The sequence below is a fragment of the Juglans microcarpa x Juglans regia genome, chromosome 6D (assembly GCF_004785595.1).
Source record: "Juglans microcarpa x Juglans regia isolate MS1-56 chromosome 6D, Jm3101_v1.0, whole genome shotgun sequence".
NCBI classification, from domain to species: Eukaryota; Viridiplantae; Streptophyta; class Magnoliopsida; order Fagales; family Juglandaceae; genus Juglans; species Juglans microcarpa x Juglans regia.
The window spans coordinates 37,558,480-37,571,884 of NC_054604.1; the positions used below are offsets into that span (position 1 = coordinate 37,558,480).

Here is a 13,405-nt window from a genome sequence, read left to right on the forward strand (position 1 = left end):
CGCACTCTACGACTAGATTTGATTTGTAGTTTTCATTAGTTGCTCCAATCAATGATGGTTAGCTTTTTGTTGGAAGTGTCTGGGTGTCGTAGTAGTTTGAACACACATACACACTTGTAGCAATAATTGCTGTTTTGAGGGCACAGAAGCCTTGATGGAAAATCTGTCTTCCGTTTTCATGTCCAGGAAAATTGCGTTTTCATACGGTCACCATCTCCTTTAAAAAATGTTGAATTGAGTTCACTTTTTAATTCAAACGGGGTCATCGCATTGTTCTATCTGTTTATTACCTCTGTCCATTCGACTCGTATCAATGAGCATTGACAATATATTTTTACAACACATTTCCTAATAGATATTGGTATTTTTGTAAAGTAACTTTATTTTTATAAAGTATTTCATAAAAGTACTTCTCATTTAATATATTGTTGTGAATTGTGTTATGAAAAATATTGTGCATAAATCATTTTAGGTATCAATAAATGTAATTTTTGGTGACCGTCACCTATGTTGTTCCAACCTCACCTCCTTATCTCTCGGAAGGGTATCCGTGACAGTATTACTGCAGTTTTCATCGCGTTTTTAGACGAAAATATTAATGGAATGGATAAATTCTGAGAGGTCAAAAATACAGAATTCCAATCTTTGAAAATAAACCCTCTTGAAGGGTCCAAGGGACAAAGCATGCGGTTTTTTTGGTCCAAGCATCCTTACAAGACAAGGGCTAATGTCTTTTATTGTAAGGACTGATTTTGAGATGTTGTCAATTTTGGCAAGGAGAGAGACCACTAGTTTCAATACAACCCATGTGGGATAATAAAAAACAATGCAAGGCAGTAGGCAGATAGGCTTTTTCTGCGAGATGCCAGAACTAAACGCACTTTGTCCGAATGCCCACCTCTCTGTCTCTTTCATAGATGAATAGACAACACATCATATATGTTGGTAAAAAAAAAATACAAACTATTTTCATTTCATAAAGGGGAAAGTTGAAAACAGGCCAAGTAGGGGAAAGCGGAATAGTTGTCATATGACATAAGGCACGTAACCGTGGTTAGGGTGGGAGGAGGGTATTGGCAGCACCGCACCGAACAACCTGACTTTGTGGGCAATTTCCTTGAGCAAGCAGCTGTGGCGGTGGATTTCCATACAAAGGATAGCCAGAGAGAGGTGGAGCCGGTGCTTGGCATGGTTACTGACAAATTGTGCAGTTCATACAAGCAACGTTGTTGTGAGTATCATCCAGTCTTCTAACTCAGTTTTTAAGACCCATATACTAACAACAATGGGGACAATGCTGTTGTTAATAGTAATACACTGATCACACATCCCGCAGGATCTCTCAGGTATTCGAGTGACACCTTCGTATAAGCAGTAAACTAGTACAGCATAAAGTGGGATTTGCTCAGCTCAACACAACCAAGCCTTAATCACAATTAAGACCACTACAGAGTGCTTTCTGCCATCCATCTCTGTTTACAAACACGATACTTAAACAACCCTGCAGCGTCGCAACTCAAACATGCCAATAAAAGTGCCTGATTTCGTCTAATGCATATAGAAAAAGAAAAGACATGAAAAAAAAAAAGAAGCCCCAAAGCTATTGGTCTGACTCTGCATTGTACCTCATCATAGAGAAAAGCAGAGCATTTGCTTGTTAAAAATATAATAAAATATAATCGGGATTTCATACAATAATCACCAATTGTATTTTTATCTACGATTGATCAGAAGAATTTGAGGAAACGTTCAGATCCCGGCTGTTCAAATATAGATAACTAAAATTGTTGTTGAAAGCTGAAGTTATACGCAGGTGTGATAATCCAGTGTAGTCACCCTGCATCTTCGCCGAGCATAGCTCAGCAATGCACTTGAAAATCTTGTGCTTCTGGGTCGAAGGTTGATCTGCATATTCCTCCAATGGCATCCACTAAGAAGATTAAAGCCAAAAAAATTATATTACTCGGTAATGCCATTCATTAGGAAAATAAATGGCTTGTGCCAAAATAGTCTCGCTACAGGGGTTGCAAGTATATGCTCTCATCATAGATAGTCTTTAAGCTGATAAATAAAGTACATAGTTGATCCAAAGTTGTACCCATCTAGAGCTCTCTTTTGCTTAAGAAGTGGGAGCTCTCCCTCATTTCAATTCAAGCTCAAGTGCTTCTTATGTTAATTTTCTTCCAGCTAATAGTTCTACCTTGTCAAAGACACAAGGCCACTACCTATTTTTTCTATCTGCTAATGAAGCTAGATTGTTGCAGGAGAAGTTTGTTATGTAGCACGTTAGAATAAAATATTTTATTGCCTGCTTACACCTCTGGAACGAGCTTTGAGAATATTACCTGGGCTGCTGCAATCTCTAGTTCTTGCTTCTCGATGTCAAAGGATAGAGGGCGCATCATGCAAATGAAAAATAGATCTGACTTCTGAAAGAACACCTTGTGTGACTGCCTGTAAGATAAAAGTGGTGAAAGTAAACATGAATCTATTCTATTAATTTCAACGAGATTTGTAAATTACTTCGGATAGGCCACACAGGAACTTTACAAATCCCAGAGTTTTTAGGTTCATAATGGTAGGAGACTTCTTTGATAAGTATCATGGTAAGAGAAACATCAAGAGACAAAGTAAGATGGAACTGAATGGTGGAGGAAAATAAATCCATCTATGGTCAGCACTTCTTTTTTAGCAATGTATTGAATGAGAATGCATTTTGTTAATTAGCTTCTAGAAATGATTTTTCATTAATAATTCCATGAAGATCACAAAATCCAATATATGATGGTGGTACGATATCAACTTTCAGAACTGATATATGCCTAAAGATCACTGTATCTAACCCATTCTCCAGGTTCTCCCAAATGCTGGAAAGAAAAACTGATTAGGTATATAGTTCCCCATGTTAGTATTTATAGATGTGCCAGACAAGATACCCCTGCGGGACTCTAAATTTATCCATCAAATCACCGCTTTGAAAATGTACGTCCGAAAGTAAAAGGTAAGGCAAAAAGGTGTTACAGAGTGATAGGATGTGTAGTAGTACAGTTCCTAATCACTGTCTATGTGACAAATACATGGTACAACAACTTTATATGTACTAATGAAATATACATGTTTAGTTCAAAGGTAGATTAGACAGTATAAAGTTTATACCTGAATGCAAGTATCTCCTGAAATTCCGTGTCGATCTGAAGCAGTGTAAACCAGTTGCCTTCCATAAGTTTTTATCATACCAGCGCATAAATTAGAAGGTCAGAGCAATATTTCTTGATATACATCCAACACTTACCCCTGTTTCTTCTTTTACTTCTCTTTTAGCCGCCATGAAAAGATTCTCACCCTGTAGATTGAAGAGCTCCTTTACCAAGTGATAGCAAAATGCATTTAGTTATCAAATAATAAAAAAGCAGCTCGGTTAAGGTCTATACCTCCTCAACAACCCTGGTAGGGATTTTCCACACCCCTGTATCTTGGAATATACCACTCTTTTCCTGAACTACAAGAAGCTAGCAGAGAGAGGGAGATTCCAGTTCAGCAATATGGGGGTTGGGGGGAGGGTTGATTTTTCTTTTTACAAGTAAAAACACCAAAAATATGAAAAAATAGATAGACCAACTTATGAATGAGAACTGACTTTAAGGAGGAGCCTGCTTTGTTGAATTGAACCGATAAACAAGAGACGGGAAAAAAAGGGAACTGACAACGAAGTATCCAAGTCTGTAAAATATTATTTCAGTAAAAAGAGAGCAAGCTACCTTAAACTGTTGTATACGGAGTAAAGATCTAGTTTTATTGCTACACACCATTATAAAACCGCATTGTAGATATATTCATGTCAATAATTGCCATTAGACAAAGGTAACCACGCACATGCTTTATGCTTATTTGTTCTAGGAAACGCAAGAACTCATTATCACAAAGAACTAAAAGTTTCTTTGTGAATGTTAGAACAAGTGTTCTAACTTCAATCTCAACGACTGAAAAATGTTTAAATGCATGAGGTTTTCTATGATGTAATGTAATTTTATCCACATTGATCGGGAGATATATTAGTAACTACAGAGGAAGTACCTACCTCTCTTTTATCATTCAAAACAATAGCACCAATACCTACACGGTGTGAAGCATTTAGAGGAATAGTACTGCTAGTATCAGGAATCCAGTAAACCAGCATCAGGTAATCTGGCTCGGCATGGTGGTAACAAAATCCCTCCTGTCACCATTATAAGAGATGCACGGAAGAGAAATCAATACTCAAGAGATCAGATGCCTCGATCAACAATGCATGACGTAGAAATTGGTCTTCGAATTTGAAGTATACGCTTGATGAACTACCTAGGTAATAAAAAGGAAACAGACAGAATTAAGCTAGGAAGTTTTACCAGGACTCAGGACTAACTGCCCCAAGACCATGACTCAATCATGTTGATGCTTCTGCGCCCTAATTGACCCCCACTTTTTGTGACTACTTGTCCCCACTAAGTTGTTTGGAGGCAGGAAATGATTACCTTCACTGCAGGTTCCACCAGATTTGCAAGACCAATGGGCAGTTTAATCCAGACACCCTTCTTGCCCTGTGAAGCATATCTAAAAATTAACCAAACTTAACAATGAAAGATTTATTTATCTTCATAAACAACAGATAAGGATATGTTTGACAATTTAATACACTATTATCATTACGGGGGTGGGGGAGAAAGAATGAAGAAAAAAAAAGAAAGTGAAAGCGACGCTATTGTGAAAATTATAAACTAAGATAAGGCCCAATTACTGCACCACTTCATCCAATTAGATTTGGAAAAATAAATAAAAAATCAAAATCTACTTCAAACCATTAGATAAAGTTTTGATAAAGCATTGGACATAGTAATACAAATGAGATCTATAAAGTCAACAACTTCACCTCCAACACTTCTCCTTAAAGATTAAAAGTATTTACCTGTAATTCATCATAAAACTAAAGAAGTAAATTAAAGTTCAAACAAGCTATTGGAAAAAAACTTCAGAGCGTTAGACCATTTATCATGTAATGTAACAAGCCCATCCATTTGTAAAGCATGTTCGAATAACAAATTACAACCTGTCGCCTCCACTCAGAGACCGAAGCTCTAAGCAAAGTTGCAAAGACCTCGGAGCCCATAGCCCCCTCCATCTCCACAATGACTCCTCCATGGTCATCATTGGTCGCTGGAAGCAGTTCAACTTGCTCAAGTCCATTTTCAAACACTTGGTGCCGAGCCGACATGGTTCCAACCCAAAACCGAAGAAGCAAAATCCGATGATACACCCTGAAAAAAAGAAAAACGCCAAAATCATAACTTGTCGAGAACAAACGCTGCAGAGTCTCCAAGTAATACCTTAACCAAACCAAAAGCTTAACTTCATGAATTTTGAAGGTAACAACGTAATGTTAACAACTTAATCTTGTTGTATCAACTCAAATTCGATTATACGTAAAACGACAAAGGAGAAACGGAAACAAGCAAAGGAAGATATTTACTGAGAGATAATTAGGGCTCTAAGCAAGGGGCATCCATTAAACTGTAATCTTTGTAGTAACAGATCCAGCACCAGCACTGGAAGTTGAAGAAAGGCCGGCCGTGGCAACGGCATTTTTATAAGGACGGTTGGGGGTTGGGACTTGGGAGTGATGGTTTAGGCGCGGGGAAAATCTAGTCTGTGATAGGTTCGTGGTGACGTAGTTCCACACGTTTTTGAGCAGCCAATGGGATCTCTTAGAAGAGGTTGTCTGGGTCCCTCTTTTATCAGCAGCCCTCCTCTCGTCGTCTCTTTTAATTACGTGGAGGGTATAGACCGAGGGACCACCATTGCCCCGTCAAGTGCGTCAGAGTGGAATAATAATACTGTTTTTACTTTTTGGGGGCACACGGCGCGAGGACAAGGACGTAATTTTGTTTCTTGGATTTATGCAAATGTCCAGTAAGACCTCAAATAATTGTGTGCTTGGTGTCCCGCACTGCAGAATGGCGTTGAGGCCCTGTGGGCGGGCAGTGGCACGTCGTGTGGGAGGGTATTTTTGAGATTTCGACCTCCGTGACGGCTGTGGATGACCGGATGCTTCTGTGTGACGAATGGGACTGTTATTGTATTGTCATCATTTTTTTTTGTCTTTTTTTTTTTTATTTCATAATGTAATATTAGATAATAAATTTATAAAAAAAATATAATAAATAATCTTCAATTATCTAATATCATATCATAAAAAGTTAATAAGAATTGAGATGTTAAGTAACATTAATCAAAAGATAATAATAGCGACGTGTTATGCTATACACCATGGATTCGTATAGTATTGGCCATATTATTGATAGACCATTACATTAATATATAATATTTTTCTTTACGTGGTCCAACAAAATAATTGTTTTGGGGTCATCTATTATGAATTATTTTATTTTTAAATCAGTGTATACAATTCACATCATTTAAATAATAATATTTAATTTATAATATTTAAATTTTAATGTAGAGATTTTAAAATAACAGTATTCTTAATACAATACATTAAAAACATTGCATACTTGAGTTGTGCCCAACTATGGGTAGGTACAATAGTTAAAGATATGGAGAGTCAAAGAGGTGTTTTGTGGCTGGCAACGATTATGGTGGTTGGAACAATGGGAAGGATCTTCCCAATAGGTCTAATTGTCATGATTTACGTGACCCTTGCCCTTTAATTCTTCTTAGGCTTGAGAAACAAATCAAACAAATAAAAGGGACCGGACCATAGAGATAGAAAGTTTGAATTCACTTTAACATTCAAACTTTGAAAAAAGGGGAGAAAAAGCTAAAACCATTTTATCATCACAATGCTAATCATCATTTGGGTGTTCCACATTGCTGAGTAACGGACAAGAGACATTTAAGTGTGAATTCAATGCATAATTCAAACCTAGGACTTCTGTATGCATTCATCCCAATTTTATTTATGTATGGGTTTTAAAAGGAACTTTAACCGTATATGCATCTGTATCCTCTAAAATACAGCTTCACCAAGAGAAAAAGAAAAGGCAAAAATGGCTGCTCAGTGGGGGATTGATTAGACATTGAAACTAATGTGAATTTTTCTTTTGCAATAAACAATAAATGTGGATTGAGTGATGGCAACATATATGATAGGTTTGGTCGGTGAGGTGGCCTCAAATAATTTGTGAATAATAATAAAAAAAATATTAAATAGTAGATTACATTTGCGTAGTGAGATAATCTCAAATGATATATGAATAGTAATAAAAAAGTGATGAAAATTTAATAATAAAATATTAAATAATAATAAAAAATAAATAAAAAATAGATAAAAACTACCCAAACAGAGCCTAGCCGGGTCACAATGCTAATCATTTTTTTGATGTTCCACAATACAAAATCATTCATGCATGTAAACTCCTGTAAGTTAAAATCTTGCAAAATAGTTGTGCATATGTTTGTTGTACGGATAATTGCATTGGTTGGAGTTTTCAATTATAATTTGAACAAGTCTAGACTCCATACCCATCCATCTCAGATCTTCTTGCAAAATGGGCAAGATACAAAAAAATCATTGGCTTTAAACTATATTTTCATGAAAAATACTTATTAATAATAATTTACATAATCCATAATCAAAACCATACCACGAAATGAAAAAAATAATCCATCATAATTTAAATCAAGAAGTCAACATAAACACCTATCAAAGTCTAAAACATATATCAAAGTTTACTAAACTTTGGTAGTTTAGTAAAACCAACGCAATGGAAACCAAATATTTGAGGTTGACAGTATATTTCAAATCAGTACTTTGATAATTAGGTACATGTAAAACTACTTTAGAGTATTTATATCTCATTCCCTATAAATTTTTAAAGGTTAATTATACTTTATCCCATCCAACTATTACTCAATTCACAATGTGCCCACGAAACTATTGATTGCATCAAAGTGGACCCTCTTACTTTCAAAACGTCTCAATCCCCCCTTCCATCTATAATGAGTGTTAAATCGAATAGAAGACTTACACACGTGCTTCTCACATGCTAATCCTTCAATACAAAGACAAAATCACCTCTCACTCTATTGGCTTCCATTTCTCCAAACTGAACTTCATATCTAAAAATCCCCAAATCCAAAATTCGAGAACCCTAACTCCGAAACCATTGACCATCGATTGATATATGTTCGCATTGGTGTTTTATTCGTCTTCGCACCAATCTAAGTGGCTTCATCAAACATTTTAGTTCATTTTCATCAAGTTGGTATCTGTCTTATTTGCGCAGTGGGTGATGCAGATGTGAGTCCATCTTGAAATGACTCCATCTTTGTCTTTATCAAATTTGTATATTTTTCGTGTGAAACTTAGTAATTTGGAATGACAAATGTTTCAATTTTGAGGATGTCCATGTCCAATTTTGCACGTGGGTGGGTCCAATGTTGTATGCTTCCTAATATGACGCTAGTGCATTGCTGAGTGGCGTTAGTTGTCTCAGTTTGATAACACAATAACGTGGGATGTTGTTGTTGTCTCTGTTATCAGGTTGTGACAGAGGGACCACACTCATATAGAAAAAGGCACAAATTTTTGGTCCAATAGTTTACTTTTGTTTACTTTATGGTTGGTCTAATAATTGACTATAGTCCATGACTAATTTAATAGACGATATTTTGTAGAATGGCTACGAGGAATTTGTTATTTCAAGTCCATCATGGTGGAGTAATTGATAGGTGGCAGAATGAGAAATATGTTGGGGGTAAGACTAATATGTACCATGAACCATATGATGAGGATCAACTATCATAGATTGAGATACAGACGATTGTGACCAAGTATGGTTACCATCCAGGTGACCTTGTCTACTATAGACACCTTGGCTTGGGATGCACAATGGTCTTAAATTGCGTACATCTTACCATGATGTGCTGTCTATGGTGGATGCGCTTCAGGGTCAACAAGTGGTTCAGTTGTATCTTGTGTCTCATTCTCGAACTTCAGTGCACCAATCTTCTTTGCATGATCATCATTTCAAGGAGGATTTGAGTGAGGATGAGGAGGAAGCAGAAGCACGTCACCTTGGACTTAATGATCCATTTTGGAAAAAAGTGTTGAATAGTGAGGATAAGTTGTATGACATTGATGTCAACACCTAAGTGCCAACATCGAGGTCAAAGCCTGCACAACCAAGGAGCAAGGTGTTGAGTCTCAAGTAACAGTTAATGAGAAAGAGCCACAATCTTCCTCAAATGTTGATGATGAGGAGAATGAAGGGAGGAGTAAGAACAGAAGTGGTCCAAGGTGGCCAGAGGAGGATGACATTGGTATAAAATACTCTTATATTTTCTTGTTTATTATTTTAGTGTTCATTTTTCAGAACCTGTTAAACAGTACTTGCTTTCACAATTAGCAGGTAACTTATCTAATATGACACCAAATGACGTCCTTCAATGTATTATGTATTCTGACCAAGACCCTAAGGGATATGCGCACCATTACTATAGTGTGTAAATGTGGAGGGCAGCATACGAACTTTTAATTTACCCTATGCCTAGTGAGGATCAGTGGCTTACTATCACATACGAGAAGCCCACTCCTCCTAAGGTTAGGAAACAACCCGAGAGGCCAAAGAAATATCGAAGAAGAAATGAGAATGATTAACAAGGAGCAAACAAGTTGAGAAAAACTGGTGTGCATATGACCTGTTCGAGATATAATCAAGTTGGTCACAACAGAAGAAAATGTCCGTGTGGGAACGCAGGCACAACCTCTTTCACTTCTGCAGCAGAATTTCAGGCTCCTTCATTTTCAGATGAACAAGTTAGTGGCTACTTCTTCCTTATTGACTATACAGTATTCATTTACATATTACTTGAAAATGTTGAGAATGTTAATTTACATTTAAATGTGGTACTAGGTCATTTCACAACATCCAATGTCAAAGCCTTCACAGCTAGCAACCCAATTAATGCAAATTGAGCACGCTCCACCGTCGTCGTCTTTGCAGGCAGCATGGCAAACAAGTCCAACGGTGCAGACTCCCCTGTCAGAGACTTCGCAGGCAGCATGACAAACAAGTCAGGTAGGTCAAACTAATCAACTGCAAGCCAATGTGAATTGTGTAAAGATGTTGGCCAAACGACCACCCAGGAGGTGGTCTGCAAGACTTGGGGGCCACCACTCAGAAACTAGTACACGTAAACTTGGTAAACCTGTGTTTATGGACTTAGAAGTCGATACAAGCAATCCAGCACAAGGAAGACTATGATCTTGGGGCAATCCTGGAATGGGAGGCATGCAATTCATAGTTGGTCATCCAACACCCAAGTGCCTCCTGCCAAGGCTAATGCATCAGTGCAGAAAGGGAAGGGTGTAGAGTCATCTTCACGTGTGGAGAAAATGAAGAAGATAAAAAGGAGAAACAGAAGCAACCAAACTGACAATATTAACTTGCTGTTGTAATGGTGTAGTTAGGATTTAATAATATTACTGTTATTAGAAAATTTTGTTGTAATGGTCCACAGTTTACATTTTTAGTTTTATGGTGTTATGGTGACATTCTAATTGAGGGATTTTGATATGTAGGGTGACATTATTATTAATCATTATCAACACAGTAAGTTGTTGCCACAAAATTTACTACATAACCAAATTACATACAACAAGTAATGTCCAATACAACAATCAAATTTAAAACAATAACAACAGTCAATACACATCCAAAAAATTACATTAACCAATCATACGCTATCATCAAGTAATGGCGATCTTCATCAGCATGGTGGGACATTTTCATGCAGATAACAGCACCAACCAAAACAATTACAATAACACCACACCATTTGCAGTTATTGTATTTTTTGCGCAAGTCTTTAGATTTTTCCTTCTCTTTATACAAAAACTCTCCAATTCGGACTTCTATATCTTGAACTCACGACTCCGTATCCGGAGTTTATCTCGTAGCTGGCCAACGACATCTCTGCACGTGGAGCAAAAATCATCATCTACTCAATAAAAAAAAAAATACAAAACCTGTCTCCACCCCCATGTTGACAACTAGGAGTCCAATATGGGCATCTCTAGAATTTCCTTTTGTAGTTATCATCCGTAGTTGACACTCTTAGACGTGCCCGCAGATTGTAACGGCAAAATGGGTCATCCAATGGTGTTTTACCACCCCAGCTTGTGTTAGATGAACCAGTGGACATCTATAGAATTGATGAGCCAAAAACTTTATGCTCTATAGAATTGAATCGATATTATTTTTTACAGACTACTGTAGCTTTATACAAAAAGAGAAAAGAATCCTAACAAACTAAACTGAAACATTGTCTAAGCATGATATCAAATCAATATCATGGCAAATAAACTGGAACATTTTTGAGCTACAATGTATAGTCATTTATAGCATTCTTGAGCTACAATAAACTTGAATAATTTTTTTACCTAACAACGTACAGTCATTTATAGCCTTCTTGAGCTACATCAAGACGGGAGATTTGTTGTCAACATAAGTAATGGATTTATTGCGATGGAGAAATCATTGAGGTACTTATGATGGAAAAAGTAATTTGAATGAAACCTCTACCAAAAAACTCATCTGCAATGGAGTCATCGACAGCTCGAAGGGGACGCCGACGTAATGGTTGGTAGCACACACCATGGTCGGCAGCTTTGCTAAGGTTCGTCATCGCCCATCTTCTCTGCAGTTTGCCCCAGCTTATTTTCCCATCGCACCCAATAGCTTTAAGCCAGACGTTCTTTACTTTGAAACAAAACCTTTTTTGGCATTAATAAAACGCGTCATTTTGGCCATGGAGTTTGAGGATTTTCATATATGAAGTTCAATTTGGAGAAATGAAAGTCGATAGAGTGAGGGATGGTTTTTCTTTGTATTGAAGGATTAGCATGTGAGAAGCATGAGGATGAGCTCATTGTAGACATAAGAGAGAGATTGAGACGTTTTGAAAGTAAAAGAGTCCACTTTGATGCAATCAGTAGTTTTAGGGACACAATATGAATTGGGTGATAGTTGGAGGGGGCAAAGTGTAATTCACCATTTTTTAATTTTAGCTAAAAACTAATATTCTTAAAATTTTATCATAAATTTTACTAATCTTTCAAAAACCTCCTACGGCTACATCTCATTCCCTATACTTTATCTATCATATTAAAATAATCTTTCTCTATTACTTCTTTAGTATTTTTTTCTGTCACTTCCATTTATAATCTTAACTCTCACTATTTTGTCTTTTTTCTTATGTTGAGCAATATCACCTTGTATGTAAATTTTAAACATGAAATTGATTTTTTTATCCCGTTACGATAATAGTTTTGAAATTATTACGATTTTACAAATAATAAATATTCGTCAATTCCAATGATATTTTATTTGTAATGGATAAATAAAAAACAAGATTATCGTTTTGCTGTCAGATTTGACGGTAATCGAAATAATTTAAGCTTTAGGCACACCCAAAGGAAAGAAATAGATAAATTTATTTTTTTCACACGTTAAGATAAATTACACACTTCATAAACTGCAGATTCATTATCAATAACTAAAATAGTTAATAAAAAAAGCTAAAATACATCCATAATATTTTCTCAACTATACGTACAAGTACTACTATTGCCCATTCACACTAGCCAAAAATACAAATTTAATGTGCGAACAATAAAACTATATTATAATTACAACTATTGAAAATGCCCATACATCATGCCCAAAAGTTTAGTACAAAGAGAGCAATAAGACTGCTTAATATTTTTCAAAATAAATTGCCAAAACAAATAAACACGACATTGAAATTGATATAGTTAAACTAGTTTTCTCTATTTTCTCTTACGCCTCTCTGAATCAATTTATAGTTGATGTCAACTGGTTTGAATGCTTATAGGTGCTTGTATCTTATGAAGTTCGACTTTTAATCGGTTAATTGTCATTTGGCCATATGCTGGTATTTCTGATTTATAATAATAGAAAACCAGCAAGTCTGCCCAGCTTGCACAATTGACCAATACTGAAATCTGTAAGCACAACAGTACCAACACAAATAATCAAATAAGACTACCAACAAATGAAAAGTACCTCATAGTTTTAGCAACCGAAAAGTCAAGGTCTCTCATTATCCTCAGTATGAGCAGTTCGTCGAGATATCTTAATACCAAAATAACATATTGGGCATTCATTATGACGATAGTTTGCTGAGCGTGAAATGTTGCTAGTGCTACTACTTAACCCAGGCATTGGGTAGTGTTGTCTTTTGTTTTGCTTTAATTTTGTACACAAACAATGAGCCTAGTTCTTATATTTAGTACAAACTAAATTTGAAAGATTTTTATTACAATTCACAAAATCTTGATTGAGCAGCAATGTCTTCAATGGCTGCAACAATCGATTGTTAATATTCA

The 13,405-nt window shown here is 36.2% G+C and overlaps 1 protein-coding gene across 2 annotated transcripts; it reads right to left on the reverse strand.

The window, feature by feature from the left end:
* Positions 1-1,347: 1,347 nt before the first annotated feature.
* LOC121234744 (nudix hydrolase 10-like) lies at positions 1,348-5,662 on the reverse strand. Of its 2 annotated transcripts, none has more exons than XM_041130824.1 (9): positions 5,504-5,662; positions 5,084-5,291; positions 4,512-4,577; positions 4,079-4,216; positions 3,432-3,509; positions 3,293-3,343; positions 3,157-3,191; positions 2,346-2,454; positions 1,348-1,930 (listed from the first exon to the last, which is right to left on the reverse strand). In XM_041130824.1, exons 1-9 carry the CDS (start codon positions 5,614-5,616, stop codon positions 1,718-1,720), a joined length of 1,011 nt encoding a protein of 336 aa, XP_040986758.1. In that variant the 5' UTR covers positions 5,617-5,662; the 3' UTR covers positions 1,348-1,717. The 2 variants fall into 2 exon arrangements, with proteins under 2 accessions (XP_040986758.1, XP_040986756.1); XM_041130822.1 differs by having other exon boundaries at positions 3,293-3,361.
* Between the last annotated feature and the right edge of the window lie 7,743 nt (positions 5,663-13,405).